The following is a 20,620-nucleotide window of genomic DNA, read 5'->3' on the forward strand; positions in this document are numbered from 1 at the left end:
GGTGCCTTTGCAGGTGCCTTCGCAGGTGCCTTCGCAGGTGCATTCTCCTCCTCAGAGTCACTGGAGTCTTCACTGGTGCTGGGTGCAGCTTTGCTAGCTGCTGCTTGAGCTGGCACAACCTTAGCTGCTAAAACAAACATATGTAATCTGATAATGCTGTAGGTTTCAAATTGGCATATTACTGACAATTCAACCAGCTTTAACAGTTCTCTACCTGCAGGGGCTGCCTTTGTTGGTTTGGCAACAGCTTCTTCGTCTTCGCTGCTCGACTCGTCGCTGCTGGAGCTCTCTGCACTGGTTTTTGCTTTCTTGGCCGCTGGACCGTTTGCTTCAGCCTTGTTAGGAAGCGCCTTTCGTTTCTTGGCTTCAGGAGACCTAGGAAGACCCACATATGTAATTAAATAGGGACTTAACTACTTCTAAGATTTGTTTTTTGACCAGTTTTTCCTGAAGCCGAAGGGAAAAGTAATAAAGCATATAGATTTTGACTAGAGACAAATCCTGGTGCTGCCACTAAGGGAGTAAGCGATCCCTAGTATCCTGGGACAGAACAGTGGCGATTCAATGTATTTACAGGGGAAAAGCACATTGATTGGAGTCAGTATAAATGCACTAGTGTTGACCAAATGGCAAACTGTTGTCCATGGGCAAGATGTTAAATTAGCTATTTAAGTATACTTTAAATGTATATGGGGATACTTTGTTAAACTGTTAAAAGGCCCACAGGAACAATAATCAAGTAGTGTCACTTAATGTCACTGGTTGAAGCAATGATCTGCTAAGGAAAACTGTGCCTGTGTTTGCAGATGTTAGCTTTACAGTAAACAGTGTGAAGTCTGCTTTATTTTGACGTTAGATTGTTCCTTTGGGGGATTCTGACAGAGTAACGTATCTATCCACAGGTTAACATTAGCACTTGATGTGGAGAAAAACGACCCATTAAGCTCAGATATTTCCATTTTTTGATAACGTTATTTAAAAGAAAAAAGGAAAAAGACATAGCAACTCACTTCACCCAGAAGTTGTAGATGTTGACGAGGCTCTCTTCATTTGGATCTTGTGGAGTCTGTAGAGAAACACTAACGTTAAATTAGCCCACCACTTCCTGCAGTTTTAAAGTTTCCAGAATTTAACAATCAGTTGCAATTCCCTACAATGCAAAACAATGTATGATTCCCATTTACAATCTAATAGATGCGGTCTAATTATTTCAGGATTAACAAATGGAAGCCTGAAACATAACGTGTGCGTATGCACCTACACGTGCGGCTATACGGTCCCTGTACCTACTTTACGTTAGTCTACTCCTCGTGCAGTCTGTCTTAACTTCACCTCGCGGCGCCACGTACACCGCGACCCCATGACTGTCAACCACACACGGTGAGTCGCTTACCACTTTAGTCTGTTTCAGAAACTGCTGAGCGGCCTTCGTGAACTTGTTCTCCAGCAGAAACGAATATACGCTTCTGTAAAGATCACTCGGCATGGAGTTTTGCGCCGCCATCTTCACCACGCTCTTTCTGGAAGGGAAGGGAAGGAAGTGAACGGAACTTCAATTGTGGGCATGTGCGCATGCGCATCACGATAGGTCAGCCGACATGGTCCGATGGCACGAGGAGTAAAAAATCCAATTTTCCTCTCGGGATGTTATTGTTTTACAAAATACATTACTAGTGAAAATGTATTAGTTTAAATAGTAGTGCATTAGTAACAGCATATTTTATACGTTATTATTATTTTATCGGCGCATGCTTATTACGTCATTACAAAAGACCTTCCTGTCCCTCGTGTCATAACATGTCGTCTTTTAACGGAGCATTTTGGCAATGACAACACATTGACAACCCAGCTGAATTAAATTTGGGAATCGAGGATTTTTTTGCCGAAGCCATGCCTCGCTACGAACTGGCCCTCATCCTAAAGGCGATGCAGCGCCCGGGGACATCAGCTGCTCTCCGGCGGACAGTGGAGACTCTGATGGAGCGGGGCGCCGTGGTGAGGGACCTGGAGAACTTGGGGGAGAGACTGTTGCCCTACACAATAACTAAACACAATCAGAGGCACAACAAAGGGTCTTACTTTCTAGTCGATTTCTACGCAGCCCCCAGCATCCTTACAGGCTTACTGGATCACCTACACCGAGATGTGGACGTGGTGAGGCCCACTGTGCTGAAGAAGGACGACCAGGTTGCCAGCAGTAACTGCTGTGGCCCCCAACAGTGATTTAATGTAAGGAATGGCTGATGTGGGTAAAGCCTAGTCTAGTGCATTCAGTACTAACCATGTAACTGTTGTCTGTTATACAATGAAACCCACTGCTGCATGTTTTCATCCACACCTGTGTGCACAACTCGCTAAGAAGTTGGTAATCTTGTGTCTACAGCACATGTAACTGGTATTTAGGGCTGCAATTCAAAAATATGTTCACTATTTATCAATCTGCTTTATCCATCAGTCTAGCACAGATTAAAGTAGAGTTTAACATGATTTAAAAATAATCTAAAGCTTTACATGTTTTACTACACGATTTTTGATTGTCTAAAAGGATACTGGATTTGAGGTGTTGTCATCAGATAAGACTGTTAAATAAATTGCTACAACCAATTAGAGCCTGACCGATAAAGGATTTTTAAGGCCGATACCGATACGAATATTTTGTAATTTAAAAATCTGATATTCCGATATATACTTTAAAAGAAGTCTAGAAACATGTAACAAAACATAAACAGATTTTCCTAACATTAGTTATTTGTAGTTAGGAATGAGTTCTCAATAAAATAATATGATAATAATTTGTTTTATTGTCACGATAGAACAGAGTAACATCAAAATACAGTATATTAAAGTTCTGATAAATAAAATGTATGAAAATACAAACTGAAGATATAAAACTTAAAGCCCTTTGAACAAAAACACAAAAACAAAATCAGTGTTGTCCAACAGGGACATTGTAGAGTGCCCTCAAGTGGACAAACTATGCTATACTATCATTTATTTGTCATACTTTTTTTTTTTATCGGCCATTATAAATGCTGATACCGATAAATCGGGAAATGGCCAATATCAGCCGCCGATATATTGGTCGGGCTCTACAACCAATAGAAGTGATGTACAAAATGACCACTACTAGTCAACTATCACATACTTGTATTGCTTTTATTGATGTCCTGCCTTATACTGTAATGTTCTGTCTTGTATGTGAAAGTTGGGTTCCCAAGGTACTTTTGGGAATAAGTACATTGCTTAAATGTCACCAACATGCAGAACAGAATAAGATGTCAAGATAATGGCATCCTTATAGTTAACAAAGGTCAATAAATGAGAAAACCACATAATTCTATGCTAGTTAAGTAATGCCAAACTATATGAATTCAGAAATTGACCTGCCTTTTAGATAGTTTGTCCTATAGAAAGCACTGTTTCTTATTCAACTGTTACATGCCATGCTCAGTACAAATCATTTTCAGAATTCTTAAAAAAACAAAACTGTTGGCCAAAATGTTATTGGTGTATGTTTATGCCAAAAATGCTTCATACAAGTATAAACTCTCAAACATTAATGTTGTATATTGTCCTCTTGCTGCTCAAAAATTGTCCAAGCTGTAAAATGTGTTCAGTGCAACCTTAAAGTACCTTCAGGAATGTGTTCATGCACTCTGTGTTCTTTACTTTCTGTTTATGTTGTGCTGACTGTGCTGTAACTCAACCCTGTGTAATATCATTATCTTTTTGTTTAACAGGTTTTCACAGCTCATATCCAGACGATGTACAGTGTGACACTTCCCTCTGACCTTTTCCATAGATGTTGACCTACATTTGGATGAAACATCATAATAAACAACTTTTCTATCTTGGTTGCAAGTTTGTCTTCTTTTTTTTTTGCACATTTTAGACATTATGCTCCACATGTTTAATTATGTGATGGCACTTTAAGTTCTCATTTGTTTTATCCCAGACATACTGTAGATGTAGTTTATGTAGGTTTTTTTTAAGAGGTTGAGTAGCCATCCAGACTTGATCGCTGCCCTTTGACAAAACACCAAGTAATAAACAACTATCACACTGCCACTGGGCTTCCAAGCCTAGTTGAGTTGTCCTCATCGGATTAAATTGCCCAACCCTGCCCACCATGATTTTAAGAGATCATGGTCACCAATGTTTTTTTTCAGGGACTTTCTGTTGCTTGTTTATTATGTTAGTGAGCTGCAATGGCATTTGTGTAAATCCCACTTTGCTTAGCCATGCACAGTAATCACACATATGAACTAGGGACAATTTAAACTGTTTGAATTCACTAGGTAGAATAAACATTAAGTGGTGTTTTAAATGGCTTTCTATTTAGATACTGAAAAAATATAAGTGATGAGCCATACAGTCACCACTGGAACTGCCACTGTGTAAAACCCCTAGTCTTTAGTGTAGAAACATACATTTGTATAATTAACCTATATGTTCCCTGCACATCACTCTAACCACTGCTCAACTATTAAATACCCTTTGCTGGCAATTAGACATACTAGTTTGAATTTAAAATGTCTTAAATAAGTTTTGATCTTTGATCTCACATCGCATCAGAGACAATGAGACAGTCACATGTGTTGAGTAGTCAGCTGACAATGATGCATCATAAAGGCATCAACAAGCCTCACCGCCTGCATTGCAGCACTCATCACGCTCAGTCTACTTCAACCACCACTGAGAAACAGAAAACAGCGGAGTCATGCTGCTCCTAACTCTACTTTTCGTGTCTTCAGGTAATATAGATTCGCTATGAGAAAAACGAATGGTGTTTTATACATGGTCGGTGGAACGATTTAGACAATAAAGTCGTCCTGCTCGTGGGACTAACGTCAGCTAATTGCGTTTTTAACATGAAAACGCGGAAGCGTTGCAAGCTGCGTTTGCAGTGGTAAACAAATCGGCTAGCGTTGCCTTAACAGCAAGCGCTGGTTTTTACTTGATGGTTTTCTAAACAGATGTCGGGTGTTTGTCTTACTAAAATTAATTCGACTTATTTTGTAAAGAAGTTACATATTTTATCAAAAATGAACGTTTTAATGCTTATTGTTGGCCCACTCGCCTTAGGTAGCTAGCGTTAGCTAGCTAGTTAAATAACGTTATTACCACAACGTTGGCCTATAGCGCTAATCGTTTAATTTCGAGATATTTTTGCGTGGTGTTTATGTCGGCATAGGGCTGTTCCGTCCAAATGTCTCTGCTTTGACCAGACAATGTACCTTTTACTGTACGTGGTGCTTTGACCCTTGGTTTTGGTTTTACGAGGAAGTTCAGTTATGGTCCTTGAGACCGGAGACTTTCATGTCCGCTTTTTCAGTAAAAGGACAATGCAACTTAGACGTTGTGTTTTTCTATTTTTGTTTATCCCGACTTATTTTGCAAGGTAGTGTGGTAACTTAACGGTAGTTGTCTTCACGTGTACTCTTGCCATGTTTAGACGAAACTGGCTTAGTGAAATCAACAGTTAGCATAGTTATTGCTGCCATGAAGCTATGTACAACTTACAGACGACTAGGCTATTTATACAATCACATTTTGTTGACTTGGCCGTGTGGCATTTGAAGAATGGATCTGAAACGAATGGCCTATTTTCTTATCAGAGCACAAGCTACATTTCCTTCAAGTCATGGTATTTGTGTACTTGGTGCTTATCTTAAGGCTAACTTCTGGTTTAAAATAATTTCATTTAATGTCGTCTTTGCACTTGTTCCAGTGTTCTTTATACTTTTTTTAAACTGGTGTGTAGCCTGCTACCCTAATACTGTTTCACAGGCCATTTGCTGTTGTTGAACAATACAATCTGAATTTTATTTAAAGCTTTTTTTGTGTCTCACTGTGTCATGTGATGTTGATTCTCTCACTGAGTTTTTCGGTTTCACAATCAGTCACCTGGAGTGAGGCTGGCAAATGTCACAGCCATTTTTTTGCTGACTTCTTTTAAAACTTTTCTTTGTTGTTTTTTTTCTGCTGTGGATGATTAAATAAAGCCAATAGAAGTAGGCTTGTATATATATATATGTGTGTTTGTGTCGCGGTGTATTGCCTTGTTAACTGTTTTCTGCTGTGTAAGTAAATCCTGTTTAGTGTAGTCCTCCTTGGTAGTACAGTCTGTCTGCTTGAGAACTGCTTGTTAACTGACTGCCCATGTGATTCAGTGGAGGGTGGGTGTGCCCTGCCTGCACTGTAACTGTATTGGTAATGATGAGTGTGGGGGGGGGGTCTCACAGTGGTGGGTGATTTTGAAGGTTTGTCTGTACACTCTCTCCTCCATGCCAATCCTTAGTTGTGATCACTAAAGGCTACTACCTTGACTTGGTCAGCTCTTCCAAACGTATCCGTTTTTATAGTCTGAGTAAACTGTTGTTATCTTAACATTTTAGTCATAATTCCAAATGTATTTTTCTTACTTATGAAAGATGTTCTGTATCCATCTCTTTCTCTAAAGCAAGTTTTAGGAGATTGGTAGTGAAAACAGGAAACTGTGCTGAAAACCATTAGGTTTTTTCCCCTTCATCACTTTCAGTAAAATGGAGAACTTTGATGAACAGTAACCTTTTTTTTCTTTCTTTTTTTTGCATTGATAGAAAAGATAATATTTTTCCTTTTTTAAATGCAAAACTACTAATACACACTTCTGCATCTGTGACGCATATGTAAATACTTTCTGGCTGGCTGGTTTTGAATGGCCAGTGGAAGGAAATCGTGCCAGACTTAGAGGTGTTTGCTAATCAACTTATCAATTTGAGCTAATATGATTTAGTTTGTTGTTTGTTTTCCCTTACCGGCAAAACAGCATTTTATCCTAACTACGCTGAGAGATTCAATACATATGAGATCTTCATGTTTATCACTATACTATAAGTTCATTTTTTTTTTTTTTTTATAAAACAAGTTCACTTTAAATAAATAAATAAAACCGCTTCTTGTTGCTCGGCTGACCCTGTTGAGGTCGGACATTTTTTGTCTTCCTATTCTACTACATCCGTGTTCTCATGAGTAGTTTTTTATAGTTGAACCTGCTGAGCAGTGTCATAAGTGTTATTCTTAAAATTGCCCATTTGGTCATCCCTGGCATCACCAGGAAGATTGTTGCAACAATTGCCATGACCTAAACTAGATTTATGTGCGCCATTCTGAAAACATGTTATTTTCTATGTGCTTATTGATAATCTACCATCTAAAGGATTTGCAAAATATCTATTCTAGCTAGATGGAGAGGAGGTAAAACCTCAAACCAGTTGGTGCTGTGCTTCCTAAAGACAGGAAGTGAATATTTGTATATATCAATTATTATCTGGAGATTGAAAACCATTTCTGCTTGTGCCTTATTTTCCTATTTGTCTATGTTGCAGCTGTGGCGACCCCTCTGCTGGGCACTGAGCAATGTGCCCGAGGCCCCCCCTACTGGTGCCAGAATGTAAAGATGGCGTCTCTGTGCGGCGCTGTGACTCACTGCCAGCAGAATGTCTGGAACAAGCCCCAGATGGTGAGTCTTTTTTTTTCTGTATGAAAGTGACAAGTGCCTTTTATCATCATATTGCCCATTCTAAAAAATATTTTATATATATATATATATATATAAATAAAATGTGAAGGCACATGTTCCTCTTTCTCAAACTTTAATGCATTTCCTATTTGGGTTCTATACATTCTGTATACATTTGTGGGACACTTTTATTTACACACCATAGTGTTTGGTTTCAGAAAACCGTGCCATGTGACTTGTGTAAAGAGGTGTTGATGGTGGTGGAGCAGATTCTGAAGGACAATGCCACTGAGGTAAGAACAAGGATTTTTTTCTTTTTTTCTTTTGTTTTTAATGAAAATTACCTGCAACTGTACCAAGTCTAAACACTCCTCTGGTAGACTGATGTTGGAGTATTTCTGTGATTGCAGGCTGAGGTTCTTGGGTACCTGGAGAAGGCCTGCCAGCTCATCCCTGATCAAGGTTTGACTGCAGAGTGCAAGGAGATGGTGGATGACTACTACCCCATCCTCATGGGAATCATTAAAGGAGAACTGGTGAGTGCCGTCAACTTGTTTCTTATAGTCTTATCAACCAAAATAACAATTTAGCCACACCACAAGTTAGAATTGTAATGGTGACATTAGGTTTGCCTTTAGAACAGCTTTGGATGCTTTCAAATAAAACACTTTTTGCCAAATATCTTATCAAAGCAAAAGCTTATTGGAGTTTGGTTTGTCTGTTTATCGTTCAGCTTCATTTAAGTCAATGGTCCATCTGTCCCTCAATGTCAAAACGGAAAAGAGAAGTGGCTGTGCGCAAAGTGCAGCCAGCTGAATAAGGTCTATTGATTGGGAAGCGAGTCCAAGTCTAAACAGGAACAGAGAAGTCATTGTGTAATACCAAACCTCGTGACCGGGCGCATTTCGTGTCCTTTTCTTCGTTTCAACTCTCACCTGCTACAACAGCTTTGTGAATAAAAGAGACCGTTACGGCGCCCGGATAGGTCTCCCATATATAGAGGTTTCCTCCTAGATGCAGCGGGCCCGGGTTTGACTCCGACCTGTGGCCCTTTTGCTGCATGTCATTCCCCTCTCTCACCTTTTATCTTCAGCTGTCCATTCAAGAAAAATATTTAAAAGAGACAGTTCTTTACAGATCTTACAAAAGCAAAACATGGGCTTTCTAGATATCTTGTTCAAGTTGGATTTCTTTTAAACTCATTTGACTGTCATCCAGACGAGTTACTTCCTTCTGCTTACAGCTAAGATGGATACACAACTTTTAAAAGGAAGCTCTTAACTATGAAGTCACTATGAAAAATGTGCCGGGTACTTAAAGTTGTGTGTTTTTAGGAGGATCCCAGTGTGGTGTGCGGAGCCATCGGGCTGTGTCACTCTCAGCAGGTGGCCCTGGCTAAGGCTCATGCCCAAGAGCAGCTTGTGTCAAATGAAATCCCTCAGTTGGACCTCGCCCAGCAAGTGTCTCCTTTCATCATCAATGTGCCCGAGCTCATCTATCCTCGGGAGAGCCCCGAGCAGGAGGCCCCCAAACAAGAGACCCCAAAACAGGTACACTGTTTAACTCAACCTTCTATGTTCCCCGCCTGTTGTTGATTAAATATTGTCTTACCTGGACCCTGAATCTTAACTTGTTCCTAGGAAAGTGATGATGTGTGCCAAGACTGCGTCAAGTTCCTGACTGATGCTCAAGCAGAAGCCAAGACCAACTCCTCATTCGTCGACTCTCTCATTGAGAACATTGAGAACCAGTGTGACCTGCTGGGACCCGGCTTGTCTGCAATGGTCAGAGCTCCACATGAGTGGAGGAAGAATATTGTATTTCTTTATTTTTATTTTAGTCAAAGGAAAAAAGAATTCCCAGAAAATGTAGTTTATTAACTTTTCTTCTTCGTTGCAGTGCAAGCAGTATGTCGGCCAATATGGTACCATCGTTGTTGAGCAGCTCATGTCCATGGTGAGTGTTGTAACCCCCATGTGCTTTGTTTTAAAGAGGTTCAGGAAAACCTTTGCATATTTAAGCCACATTATAACATGAATGGTCTAATATTCAATGACGTGCTTAATCATCAAAACTAATCAGTCTGGTAACTTGACCGTTTTTTGGTAGTGCTAAAGCCCACATTCAGTCTTGCAGCCCCACCTGGCCTGTTGACTTCAATTTATTCATAGAACTGCTTTCTTTTTTTAAATTAAGTTTCTCTTTTTTGCCCCGTGTTCCTTCTTTACTTTTCTCCTCTCCATTCATGTCGTCCTGCTCTGTTTTCTCCTGCTCTGGGTTTTGTGTGCTGGTTCCCAGGAACAGGTAGGTCTCTCTGTGTTTGGCCTGTAGCCTCGTAACCCTTGGCTCTTGCTTCTTGTGCTGTCCACTCCCAGCGCTACTCGCATGACCCCGTAGAGATGCATGTAAACGATTTTATAAGTGAGACTACCAGCAGGTGGTTTTATTTTTGGCCTCATTGGGCAAACAAAACAATTGTAATAACAAACACCTTATATATTGCAAACCAAGTAGTCTGACAGAGAACATTTTTTGCACCTCCACCTTGGATCTGTATTTAGGCTTTAGTGAATCTAGGGAGAGAGGGCTACCAGAGTAGGTCTCACTTTACTTTAAATCCTGGCTTTATTTTTTTATTTTTATTTTTTACTCAACTTTAATACTCTGCTTATGGAGATAATGCATGTTGGAACATTACCGCCAAATTAGGATTGTCTCCTGTTTTCTTTACATCAAATAAGCACACACAGCTGGTACATGTACAGTACGCTTTGGATATGGTGCAGTGGTCTTTACTAACATTGAAGTAGCTATCTACATAAAAAAAGGAACAGTCTTTTATTGTGCAGTTCAACACTAGCTGATGTGGGATGCCTGAGAGCTGCAGAAGTATGTCTTCCAGTATGGGTGTGTTTGGTAGTTTTTAACATAGAAACCTCTGCATATTGCATGGATGGTAATGTTGTGGAATGGCATACAGTTTAGAGGCACACAGTTATTAACGGCATGCAATATGACAGGCTTTCTTAGACCTTTTGGCTGTGTATCTTAAAGTAACAGTCTGTTTTTGTCCTCAGCAACCCAAGGATATTTGTGTCCACGCTGGCTTCTGTGCTGATATGAAGAAGTCCGTTCCCATGCTGCAGCTGCTGCCTGCCAAGACTGTACCTGCTCTCAAGCTTTTCCCTGCCACAAAGGTTGAGTCTGCCACTGACAAGTCTGCAAAGGTAAGTCATGCTGGGCACCTGACTGCTGACTCTCATCAGTACTTGCTAACAATACAAGATAAGCACAGTTTTGTACATGCACATGAGACATTCCCACTTTGTATTCCAGCCCATGGTGCGTGTCCGTGACTCCCCAACATGTGCCATCTGTGAGTTTGTGATGAAACAGTTGGAGACTATGTTGGAGGATCAGAAAACAGAGGTGGGACTTAGATGTGCTACTAAATGTATCCAATATGGCCATATAAATTAACTTTACAAAACTGCTGACATTGTACTGTTGGTGCAGCTAGTTGGACTGAGCTGTGCTGTCAAGCTGATCCCTCTGTCTCTGTCTCAGGAGGAGGTGATTCATGCTGTGGAGAAGGTGTGCACATATCTGCCCTCTTCTCTAAGTGCCCAGTGTAAGGACCTGGTTGAGACCTACGGCCAGGCCATCATCGAGCTGCTGGTGCAACAGACGGACCCAAAGACCGTCTGCACAGTGTTGGCACTCTGCAATGATGCCAGCCGTGCATATGTCCGTAAGTTCTCACTCTTCACAATGCACACTGAGTGCTAATGTTAGCTTTGCTGACGACGGAGACGTTGTACGAGTCATATTGGAGGTGTTGCAAATTTCTACATCACTACAAACTGTGCACAAAGCTCAGAATATGGTGGATGAATTGTTTTATTTTCTCTATAAATGTCAACTATTGTCCTGTTTGAGGCCCTCTCATGCAAGAATCTTGCAACATAATGTGCTCCATTTTAACTGTAACCAGAGTTGTGTTTTTCTGCTGTTATACTATGTTCTCTAGATTTAATTTATTCACGTGCATGTGTGTTCTCTAATATTAAAACTTTAAAGTTATTTCCACATATTGGTAAAAACAGTGATTTCTGTTATTTCCAGCTGCACTTGACCAGACTCGCTTTAAGGCTGGTGGCTACTGCAAGGTTTGCAAGATGGCCGTTAGCTACTTGGATGGCATTCTTGAGAAGAATGCAACAGAGGCACAGATTGAGGAGGCTGTGAGGAAAGTATGCAGCTTCCTGCCCAGCTCTTTCCAGACCGAAGTGAGTAGCTGCACCTCCCTACCTTATGTCACTTTTACCTATCCTCAAGTGACTGCCTCATTTTAACCCTTGTGTGTCTGCATCAACAGTGTGACCAGATGATTGAACAGTATGAGCCAATCCTCATTCAGCTGCTTCTCCAGATGCTCGACCCTGACTTTGTGTGCATGGTAAAGAGTAAACTAAATTAATTCATACCTAAATAAGAAGTAATGGGAATGCTTAAGTTTCTTGGTTGGTCCAGGAAATGTCAGTACTCATTTTTTTTGTCATGAATAGTTGCAGTGCAAGCCAATTGTCCCATGTAATAGTCATTACCAGTGTTGCAGCCCAGTCTACTCTCTAAACTGTTTTTATGTGTACGTGTAACAGAAAGTGGGAGCCTGCCCAGAAGCTGTGCGCATGCTGCTGGGAACAGAGCAGTGTAGCTGGGGACCTGCATTCTGGTGCAAGAACATAGAGACAGCAACTCAGTGCAATGTGAGTAGTTCAGTCATATTTTGACACCCTAGAGAGGCATTTGTTACATAAAACTTTGCTTTTGAGAGACCTGTCTAACAAATTCTTTCTGTCTTTTAGGCTGTGGCTCACTGCAAACGCCATGTGTGGGTATAGAGGAAGAGAAACGACAAACTGTTCTTTGGGGAATTGAAAGAAAATACTGTAGTGCTGCTTCCCACTTTTAATTTGTGTCCTGTTTTCTTTTCTTTTTTTAATGGACTTAAATGTCTGTTTAAATTAACTTGGATATTTTGAATGAGGTCATGGTGGAAAGGGACTGGACATTTAGGGGGTTTTTTTTGCTCTTTTTTTTTTTTTTTTTTTTTTTTTTTTTTTTTCGGGGGGTGGCGCAAGGGAGAAGTGATGAGGTTGATTGTGGTCTGCAGCTCAGCTTGGGAGCAGAAGTCCCAAAGCTTCACTGTTGGGCTTTGTGCAAATTTGCATCATTTGCATTGTAACTTAACTATGTTGCTTTCTGCGTGTGGTCTGTGTAAAAACATAAATTCAAGTTTCACACATTGTCTAATGTGGACGCAGCATCAGGTGGCTGCTGTGTTGACGGGCCCCCCACCCCATCTGTATTTGATTCCTTCTCCCTGGAGGAACTGATTGCAAACTGGATAGACCACTCTGTGTGTTAAGAATGATTGATTCTACTTTTAGCATGTCTGATCCTTTGAACAAATTTATATTAATATTTTGTAGAGAAAATGTGTATTCTTGTTTTTAAGGAGCTGATATTAAGGTAATTGGTCTGCGAGTGTACTTCCCACTCACCTTCTAATTGTTTGCACTCTTCCTGTTTTGTAAATCACTGTTTCTAACGTACATAGGGCATCTCTAATATGATTGTCTGCCTCAAACCCTGAGCCACCTGTCAATTTTAACAATTAAAGTGGCCCCAATCCACTCTCTTTTGTTTTTCTTTGCTGTTAATGCCAAATGTAAAGGATTAGAAAGTTACCTCAGATAATGTACAGCAGTGTCTTTAGTTTAGTTTTAGTTTAGCAGTAATTACTATTTTATTAAGTTATTATACAGTATATCAAACATTTCACGAAAAAGTCATGAAGCATTTCATGACGTTACAGTATAGTATGTCATGTAAACCTCATAAAAAAAGTCATAGTGTAGTATGTCATGAAAATTCATTAAAGTCATAGTATAGTATGTCAAACATTTCATTAAAGTCATATAGCACGTCATGACAAACTTCTGAAAAAGTCACTGGATAGTATGTCATTAAAACCTCAAAGTAATAGTACAGTATATCATGGAAAACTTCATAAAAAGTCATAGGATAGTATTTCAATTCAAGTGGCCCCAATCCACTCTTTCTTTTGTTTTTCTTTGCTGTAAATGCCAAATTTAAAGCATTAGAAAGTTAACTCAGATAATGTACAACAGTGTCTTTAGTTTTTTTTTCAAAAAGGGTTAGCAGTAATTACTATTTTCATTAAAAAGGTCATACCTTGAAAAGACTTAAGTCGGTATGTTAGAAAAGTCATTGTGTGTGTATCTATATATATAATTTTTCATGAGAAAGCCAAAGTATTGTCATGAATTAGGTATAATGGCATTCAAAACTTAATTCAAAAAGTCATGTCATGTAAAACTTAATGACATTAAAATCTTTCAAAAAAGGCTTTGTTTGTAAAAATGTATGAAATGGTCAGTGCATGTCATGAACAACTTACAAAAAGTAATAGTATGCTATAAAAGTTGTAGAATTTCATGAAAAGCTATACTACAGTATGTTAAACATTTCATGAAAAAGTCATGAATCATTTCAAGACAAAACATCACAGGATAGTATGTAAAAAAAACCGTTAAAGACATATGTCATGAAAACCTCAAGTTGTATGTGATCAAAACAAAAAGGAACAGTATAGTGTCATGAAAAACTTCATTAAAAAGTCGTATGTCATGAAAACCTCAAAACGTCATAGTATAGTACAGTATGTCATTAAAAACTTCATAAAAAGTCCTAGTATTGTATGTCATTAAAACAAAAGGTCATAGGATTGTATGTCAGAAATGTATGAAAAAGTCAGTGTAGGCATGGAAAACTTGAAAAAAGTAATAGCGTCCTCAAGTCGTAGTATAGTAAGTCATAAACTTCTTTAAAAGGTTGTAGGATAGTATGTCATGAAAAACAAAAAGTCATAGTATAGTGTGTCAAAATTTCATGAAGAGTCATAGCACAATACGTCATGGAAAACTTAAAAAAGTCATAGAGTCATGTAAAACTAAAAGTCATGGTATGTCATGGAAACCTCATAAAGTTGTAGTATGTGACAAAAAAAACAAAAAGTAATAGTTTAGTATGTCATGAAAAATGTCCCAGTACAGTGTCATCTAAACCTAAAAAAAATCATTGTATAGTATGTCAGGAAAAACTTCAAAAAAAGGTAATTGTATGTTATTACATTTCCAGGAAAAAGTCATAGTATAGTATGTCAAACCTCATAAAAAGTCATAGTACAGTATGTCATGAAAAACAAAACAATAAGTCATAGTATAGTGTCAAAAATTTCATGAAGACTCATAGCATAGTATGTCACAGAAAACTTCAAAAAAGTAATAGTATGTTATAACATCCCGAAAAAGTCATAGTTTAATATGTCATGAAAAACATCATAAAAACGTCAAAATACAGTCTGTCATGTAAACCTCATAAAAAATGTTCAAAAAAGTCATAGCATAGTATGTCATGAAAAACATCATAAAAACGTCAAAATACAGTCTGTCATGTAAACCTCATGAAAAATGTTCGAAAAAGTCATGAAAAACTTCGTGACTTTCACGTCATTAAAACCTCATAAAGAATTGTAATAAAATAGTAGTAAAATGTATGAAAAAGTCAGTGTATGACATGGAAAATGAAGATGTAATAGTATCCTGTAAAACTCATAAAAAAGTCATAGCATAGTATGTTATGAAAAACTTCTTAAAAAAGTAATAGAATGTTATAAAAATGTCACAAAAAAGTCACAGCATAGTATGTCATGAAAAACACTAATAGATCTATCATGTAATACAAACAAAACAAAAAGTCATTGTATAGTGTGTCAAAAATGTCTTGAAGACTCAGCATAGTACATCATGGAAAACTTAAAAAATAGTAATAGTGTCATGTAAAACTAAAAAAAGTCATAATATAGTATGTCAAAAATATAGGAAAAAGTCATAGTGTAGTATGTCAAACATTTCATGAAACAGCCATATAGCATATCATGACAAATTTCAGAAAAAGTCACAGAATAGGAAGTCATGAAAAAGTTCATACAAAGTATGATGTCATGTAAACCTCACTACAAAGTCATAGTATAGTATGTCATAAGAACTTGATAAAAAATTCATAATATAGTACAGTATGTGACAAAAAAACAAAAAAGTCATAGTACAGTATGTCATGGAAACCTCATAAAAAAAAGTCATATTCTGGTATGTGACAAAAAACAAAACCAGAAGTCATAGTATAGTCTGTCATGTAAACCTCATAGAAAATGTTTGAAAAAGTCTGTAGTATGTCATGAAAAAACTCAAAACAGTAATAGCGTCACGTAAAATTAAAAAAAAGTCATAGTATAGTATGTCATGAAAAACGTCTGAAAAAAGTCTTAGTATAGTATGTCAAAAAATGTCATGAAAAACTTAGCATACTTAGCATAGGATGGTGTTTCATGAAAAAAAATCATAAAAACATCACAGTATAGTCTGTTATGTAAACCTCATAAATCAGTCATAGGCTAGTATGTCATGAAAATACATGCATCCAGGGGAATTTCCTGCGGCCCCGGAGCAATCGCAGAAGTGGAACGTCAGGAAAATAGACTACTCGAGACATAACGTCATATGATCCACTAGTCTCGATAAGCTCAGACCTTTGGAAATTTGGAACGGGGTCCTTAATAGAACCAGGTTTCCAGACCCATCCCTACTTCCTATCCCCTACTTCTGGCGTCCCTGATTGAGCCACACCCATTTTCTAACTTGACCTTTGATGAGCTACCCACAAGTGAAGTTGTGTGACTGTACCATGCACGGTTGTCGGGCCAGGAGGAAGGGGGGCAGGGCTGTAGCTCGGACCACACTCCTGTTCTAACTCAGCCTTCATTTTGCTTCAACTGGCAACATTAGAATGTTCCCCGTTGTTGGAGAATGTTGGATTGGTGTGCCACGCAGTAGCTACTTTTTATTACTTTTGGACTGCAGCTCAAGTGCACATTCAAAAATGATGACAGAAATCAAACTTATTACTGGAAATGTTGTTTATAAAGTCAGTCTGATCAAGTTCAGTTAGTTAGACGGTTTACAGACTGCAGACCATAGCCTGTATATACAGTGGCTATAGAAAAGAATCACCCCCCCTTTAAAATAATTACATTTAGTTGCTTTGCAGCCTAAAATAAAAACAGACAAAAACTTTTTGTGTCATTAAGCTGTATTTACAACTTATAAAATCCAAGTGAAAGATATACCAACTTGTCAGAAAAAAAAAATTACAAATTCAAAAACAGAATCACTGAGTTGGAAAAAAAAATCACCCCCTTCCTAAAAATGACTTGTAAACCCAACCAGGTGTAGTTAATCACCTTCTCAATAGCACACAAGAACCAGTTGACTTTCATCTGTGATCAGCTGTGGTCATTTTGATTAGCTCAGCATGAAACAAGCTTTTCCTGAAGCATGTCAGTCCTAGGTAGTGCAACTGGGAAAATAATAAGACAATAAAAATCAACTATGGGTGGCATGGCATTGTCAAAAGAGAAAGTTGTTGACAGGCACACGTCAGGAGATGGATACAAAAAAAATCTTTATCAGTGCCTAGAAGCCCAGTGAAGTCTATGATTAAAAAGTGGAAGGTATTTGGTACAACACAGAGCCTCCCTGGGTCAGGACGTCGCTCCAAACTGGATGAAAGAGCCACGAGGAAACTAGTAAGAGGCTACCAAAGAGGCCTACAGCAACTCTGAAGCAGTTGCAGGAATTCATGACAGAGAGTGGTCATTGTGTGCATGTGACAACAATATCACAAATTCTCCACAAATGCGGCTTGTATGGAAGGGTTGCAAGAAAAAAAACACTTCTCAAGAAAGGCCACGTGCAGTCAATTCAATTCAATTCAATTTTATTTATAGTATCAATTCATAACAAGAGTTATCTCAAGACACTTTACAGATGGACCACACTCCAGAATTTACAAGGACCCAACAGTTCTAGTAGTTTCCTCCAGAGCAAGCAACAGTGCGACAGTGGCGAGGAAAAACTTCCTTTTAGGCAGAAACCTCGGTCAGACCCAGGCTCTTGGTAGGCGGTGTCTGACGGGCCGGTTGGGGTTAGAATGAAGAGTGGCAATGAGAAAAAATTAGTAGTTTGTAGCAGTTCTTTGTAGTAGTTCATGGCATAGCAGAATAGTGGTGACAGCTGCTACCCTGATTTCGGAGCCTCTCTGATCCAAGGGAACATGCTGGGGAAAACAAAACATAAACTCCGGGAATGACTCCCCAGAGCTAGGTTAGTAAAACAAGCATTTCTGGGACATGGATGCACTAAATGAAAAGATGGAAAGAGAGAGGAGGAGAGCTCATGTATCAAAATAAGTCCCCAGCGTCTAAAATTATACAGCAAAACCAAGAGAGACAAGGTAAAGAGAGCTCCAGCCCGGCCGGGCTAGAACTCTCCCCAACCGGATCGGGCTGTATGCCAAGTCTCCTTTTAGTTCTATTATATTCTTGATTATATGATAGATAAATCTGAAAACTATGTGACTAACTACTACTCCCTAACAATATTCAATTCTATGCCCTAGCTAGTGTATCAAAATAAGTCCCAAGCTGTCTAAAACTATTATTACAACAAAACCAAGAGAGACAAGGTAAAGAGAGCTCCAGCCCGGCCGGGCTAGAACTCTCCCCAACCGGATCGGGCTGCATGCCAAGTCTCCCTTTAGTTATATTATATGATAGATAAATCTGAAAACTATGTGACTAACTACTACTCTCTAACAATATTCGATTCTATGCCCTAACTATAAGCTTTATCAAAAGGAAAGTCTTAAGCCTACTCTTATATGTGGGGACGGTGTCTGCCTCCCGGACCCAAACTGGAACCTGGTTCCACAGGAGGAGCCTGATAGCTGAACGCTCTGGCTCCCGTTCTACTTTTGAGACTCTAGGAACCACCAGTAACCCTGCATTCTGGGAGCGTAGTGCTCTCCTAGGGTTGTAAGGTACTAGGGCTCTTTAAGAAGATGGAGCCTGACCATGAAGCGGTGTAGGTGAGAAGAAGGATTTTAAATTCTATTCTATTTTACGGAAGCCAATGCAGAGAAGCTAAAAGGAGAAACGTGATCTCTTTTCCTGGTTCCCGTCAGAACACGTCCCGCAGCATTCGGGATCAACTGTAAGTCTTTATGGATTTTTTCGAGCAGCCTGATAGTAAAGAATTGCAGTAACCCACTAGAAGTAACAAATGCATGGACTAATTTTTCTGCATCATTTTTAGACAGGATATTCCTGATTTTTGCAATATATACGTGTGAAAAAATGCGATCCTTGAAATTTGCTTTAAGTGGGAATTAAAGGACATGTCCTGATCAAAGATAACGCCAAGGGTATCCAGATAGCTCAGTTGGTAGAGCGGGTGCCCATGTTTAGAGGTTTACTCCTCGACGCAGCCTGCCCGGGTTCAAATCCGGCCTGCGGCCCTTTGCTGCATGTCACTCCCCCTCTCTCTCCCCTTTCACAAAAAAACTTCACCTGTCCTGTCCATTAAAGGCCTAAAAATGCCCAAAAAATAATCTTAAAAAAAAAAAAAAGATGACTCCAAGATTCTTCACAGTGGTGCAGTCACGACTGAGTTTTGCCAAAACGCACCTTGAAGATTCTATGGCCATGTGGAAAAAGGTGTTATGGTCAGATGAGACTAAAATTTAACTGTTTGTCCTCAATGCCAAACGATATGTCTGGCGAAAATCCAGTACAGCTCACTATCCAAATAACGCCATTCCTATAGTAAAGTATGGAGGTGGCAACATCATGGTATGGGGTTGTTTCTCTGCAGCAGGGACTGGAGCCCTTGCCAGGATAGAAGGAAAAATGGATGGAGCAAAATACTGTCAAATTCTTGAGGAAAATCTGCTGCTTTCTGCCAGAAAGTTGTCAATGGGAAGAAGATTTACCTTCCAACATGGCAATGACCTAAAACACACAGCAAAACTGACCGCACAGTGGTTGAAGGAGAAAAAGGCGAATGTCCTTGCATGGCCTAGTCCGAGCCCAGACGTAAACCCCACTGGAAATCTGTGGAATGTCTTGAAGACAGCAGTCCACGAACGGTCACCATCAAATTTAACTGAACTTGAGCAGTTCTGCGAAGAAGAATGGTCAAATATTGCAACGTCTAGATGTGCAAAGTTAGTAGAGACATATCCCAACAGACTAAAGGGTGTAATTAAAGCAAAAGGTGGTATAACAAAATGCTGAAATAAGGGGGGGGATCCTTTTTCCAACTCATTGTTTTTTTTAATGAAAAACATCATAAAAACATCACAGTATTGTATGTCATGTAAACCTCATAAAAAATGTTCAAAAAAGTCATAGTGTAGTTTGTCATGAAAAACTTCAGAAAAAGTCACAGGACAGTATGTCATTAAACCCTCATAAAAAAATAGTAATAAAATAGTAGTAAAATGTATGAAAAAGTCAGTATATGTCATGGAAAATGAAGATGTAATAGTATCCTGTAAAACTCATAAAAAGTCATAGTATAGTATGTTATGAAAAACTTCTTTAAAAAGTCACAGGATAGCGTGTCAAACATTTCATAAAGAGTTATAGCAAAGTACGTCATGGAGAACTTCAAAAAAGTAATAGTATGTTATAAAATGTCACAAAAAAGTCACAGCATAGTGTGTCATGAAAAACACTAATAGAACTATCATGTAAGACAAACAGAACAAAAAGTCATAGTATAGTGTGTCAAAAATGTCTTGAAGACTCACAGCATAGTACGTCATGGAAAACTTAAAAAATAGTAATAGTGTCATGTAAAACTAAAAAAAAAGTCATAGTATGTCAACTCAGTGATTGTTTTTGTTTTTTAATTGTTTTTCTGACATGTTGGTGTTAATACAGCTGAATGAAACAAAAAAACTGTCTTCATTTCAGGCTGCAAAGCAACAGAATGTGATTTAGAAAGGGGTTCTTTTCTATACCCACTGTAAAGAGCTGTAGACATGAATCAACCATAATCAAGATTTTTTCAATTTCAATTCAATTTTATTTATAGTATAAATTCATAACAAGAGTTATCTCGAGAC

The 20,620-nt window shown here is 38.8% G+C and overlaps 3 protein-coding genes across 11 annotated transcripts in view; 2 read left to right on the forward strand and 1 right to left on the reverse strand.

Moving 5' to 3' along the window:
- Positions 1-1,541, reverse strand: part of nolc1 (nucleolar and coiled-body phosphoprotein 1) — a 10,222-nt gene extending 8,681 nt beyond the window's left edge. For all 7 annotated transcript variants that reach the window (XM_032541078.1, XM_032541076.1, XM_032541077.1 and 4 more), the window contains exons 1-4: positions 1,394-1,541; positions 1,011-1,066; positions 215-375; positions 6-127 (exon numbers count right to left, since the gene is read on the reverse strand). In XM_032541078.1, coding sequence (XP_032396969.1) covers positions 6-127; positions 215-375; positions 1,011-1,066; positions 1,394-1,504 — 450 coding nt within the window. In that variant the 5' untranslated portion in view covers positions 1,505-1,541. The remainder of the gene's footprint in view (positions 1-5; positions 128-214; positions 376-1,010; positions 1,067-1,393) is intronic.
- Positions 1,542-1,751: 210 nt separating this feature from the next.
- On the forward strand, positions 1,752-3,853 carry mrps6 (mitochondrial ribosomal protein S6). The gene is made up of 2 exons (XM_032541098.1): positions 1,752-2,229; positions 3,741-3,853. The coding sequence occupies exon 1, from the start codon at positions 1,891-1,893 to the stop codon at positions 2,221-2,223; it is 333 nt and encodes a 110-aa protein (XP_032396989.1). The 5' UTR covers positions 1,752-1,890; the 3' UTR covers positions 2,224-2,229; positions 3,741-3,853.
- A 713-nt stretch (positions 3,854-4,566) lies between these two features.
- Positions 4,567-12,449, forward strand: psap (prosaposin). Of its 3 annotated transcripts, none has more exons than XM_032541084.1 (15): positions 4,567-4,754; positions 7,371-7,504; positions 7,723-7,797; positions 7,915-8,040; positions 8,839-9,054; positions 9,145-9,288; positions 9,404-9,460; positions 9,803-9,808; positions 10,582-10,731; positions 10,841-10,933; positions 11,072-11,255; positions 11,630-11,793; positions 11,883-11,963; positions 12,166-12,273; positions 12,373-12,449. In XM_032541084.1, exons 1-15 carry the CDS (start codon positions 4,721-4,723, stop codon positions 12,406-12,408), a joined length of 1,608 nt encoding a protein of 535 aa, XP_032396975.1. In that variant the 5' UTR covers positions 4,567-4,720; the 3' UTR covers positions 12,409-12,449. The 3 variants fall into 3 exon arrangements, with proteins under 3 accessions (XP_032396975.1, XP_032396978.1, XP_032396976.1); XM_032541087.1 differs by having other exon boundaries at positions 10,582-10,714; positions 10,839-10,933; XM_032541085.1 differs by lacking the exon at positions 9,803-9,808.
- The last annotated feature ends 8,171 nt before the right edge of the window (positions 12,450-20,620 follow it).

This window comes from Etheostoma spectabile, chromosome 17 (genome assembly GCF_008692095.1).
Source record: "Etheostoma spectabile isolate EspeVRDwgs_2016 chromosome 17, UIUC_Espe_1.0, whole genome shotgun sequence".
Classification (NCBI taxonomy): Eukaryota; Metazoa; Chordata; class Actinopteri; order Perciformes; family Percidae; genus Etheostoma; species Etheostoma spectabile.

Coding starts and splice junctions, on each gene's coding strand:
- mrps6 (XM_032541098.1), top strand. CDS start 1,891: ATGCCTCGCTACGAACTGGCCCTCATCCTAAAGGCGATGCAGCGCCCG.
- psap (XM_032541084.1), top strand. CDS start 4,721: ATGCTGCTCCTAACTCTACTTTTCGTGTCTTCAG. Junction 8,041..8,838: donor GAATCATTAAAGGAGAACTG/GTGAGTGCCGTC, acceptor GTGTGTTTTTAG/GAGGATCCCAGTGTGGTGTG. Junction 11,794..11,882: donor CCAGCTCTTTCCAGACCGAA/GTGAGTAGCTGC, acceptor CTGCATCAACAG/TGTGACCAGATGATTGAACA.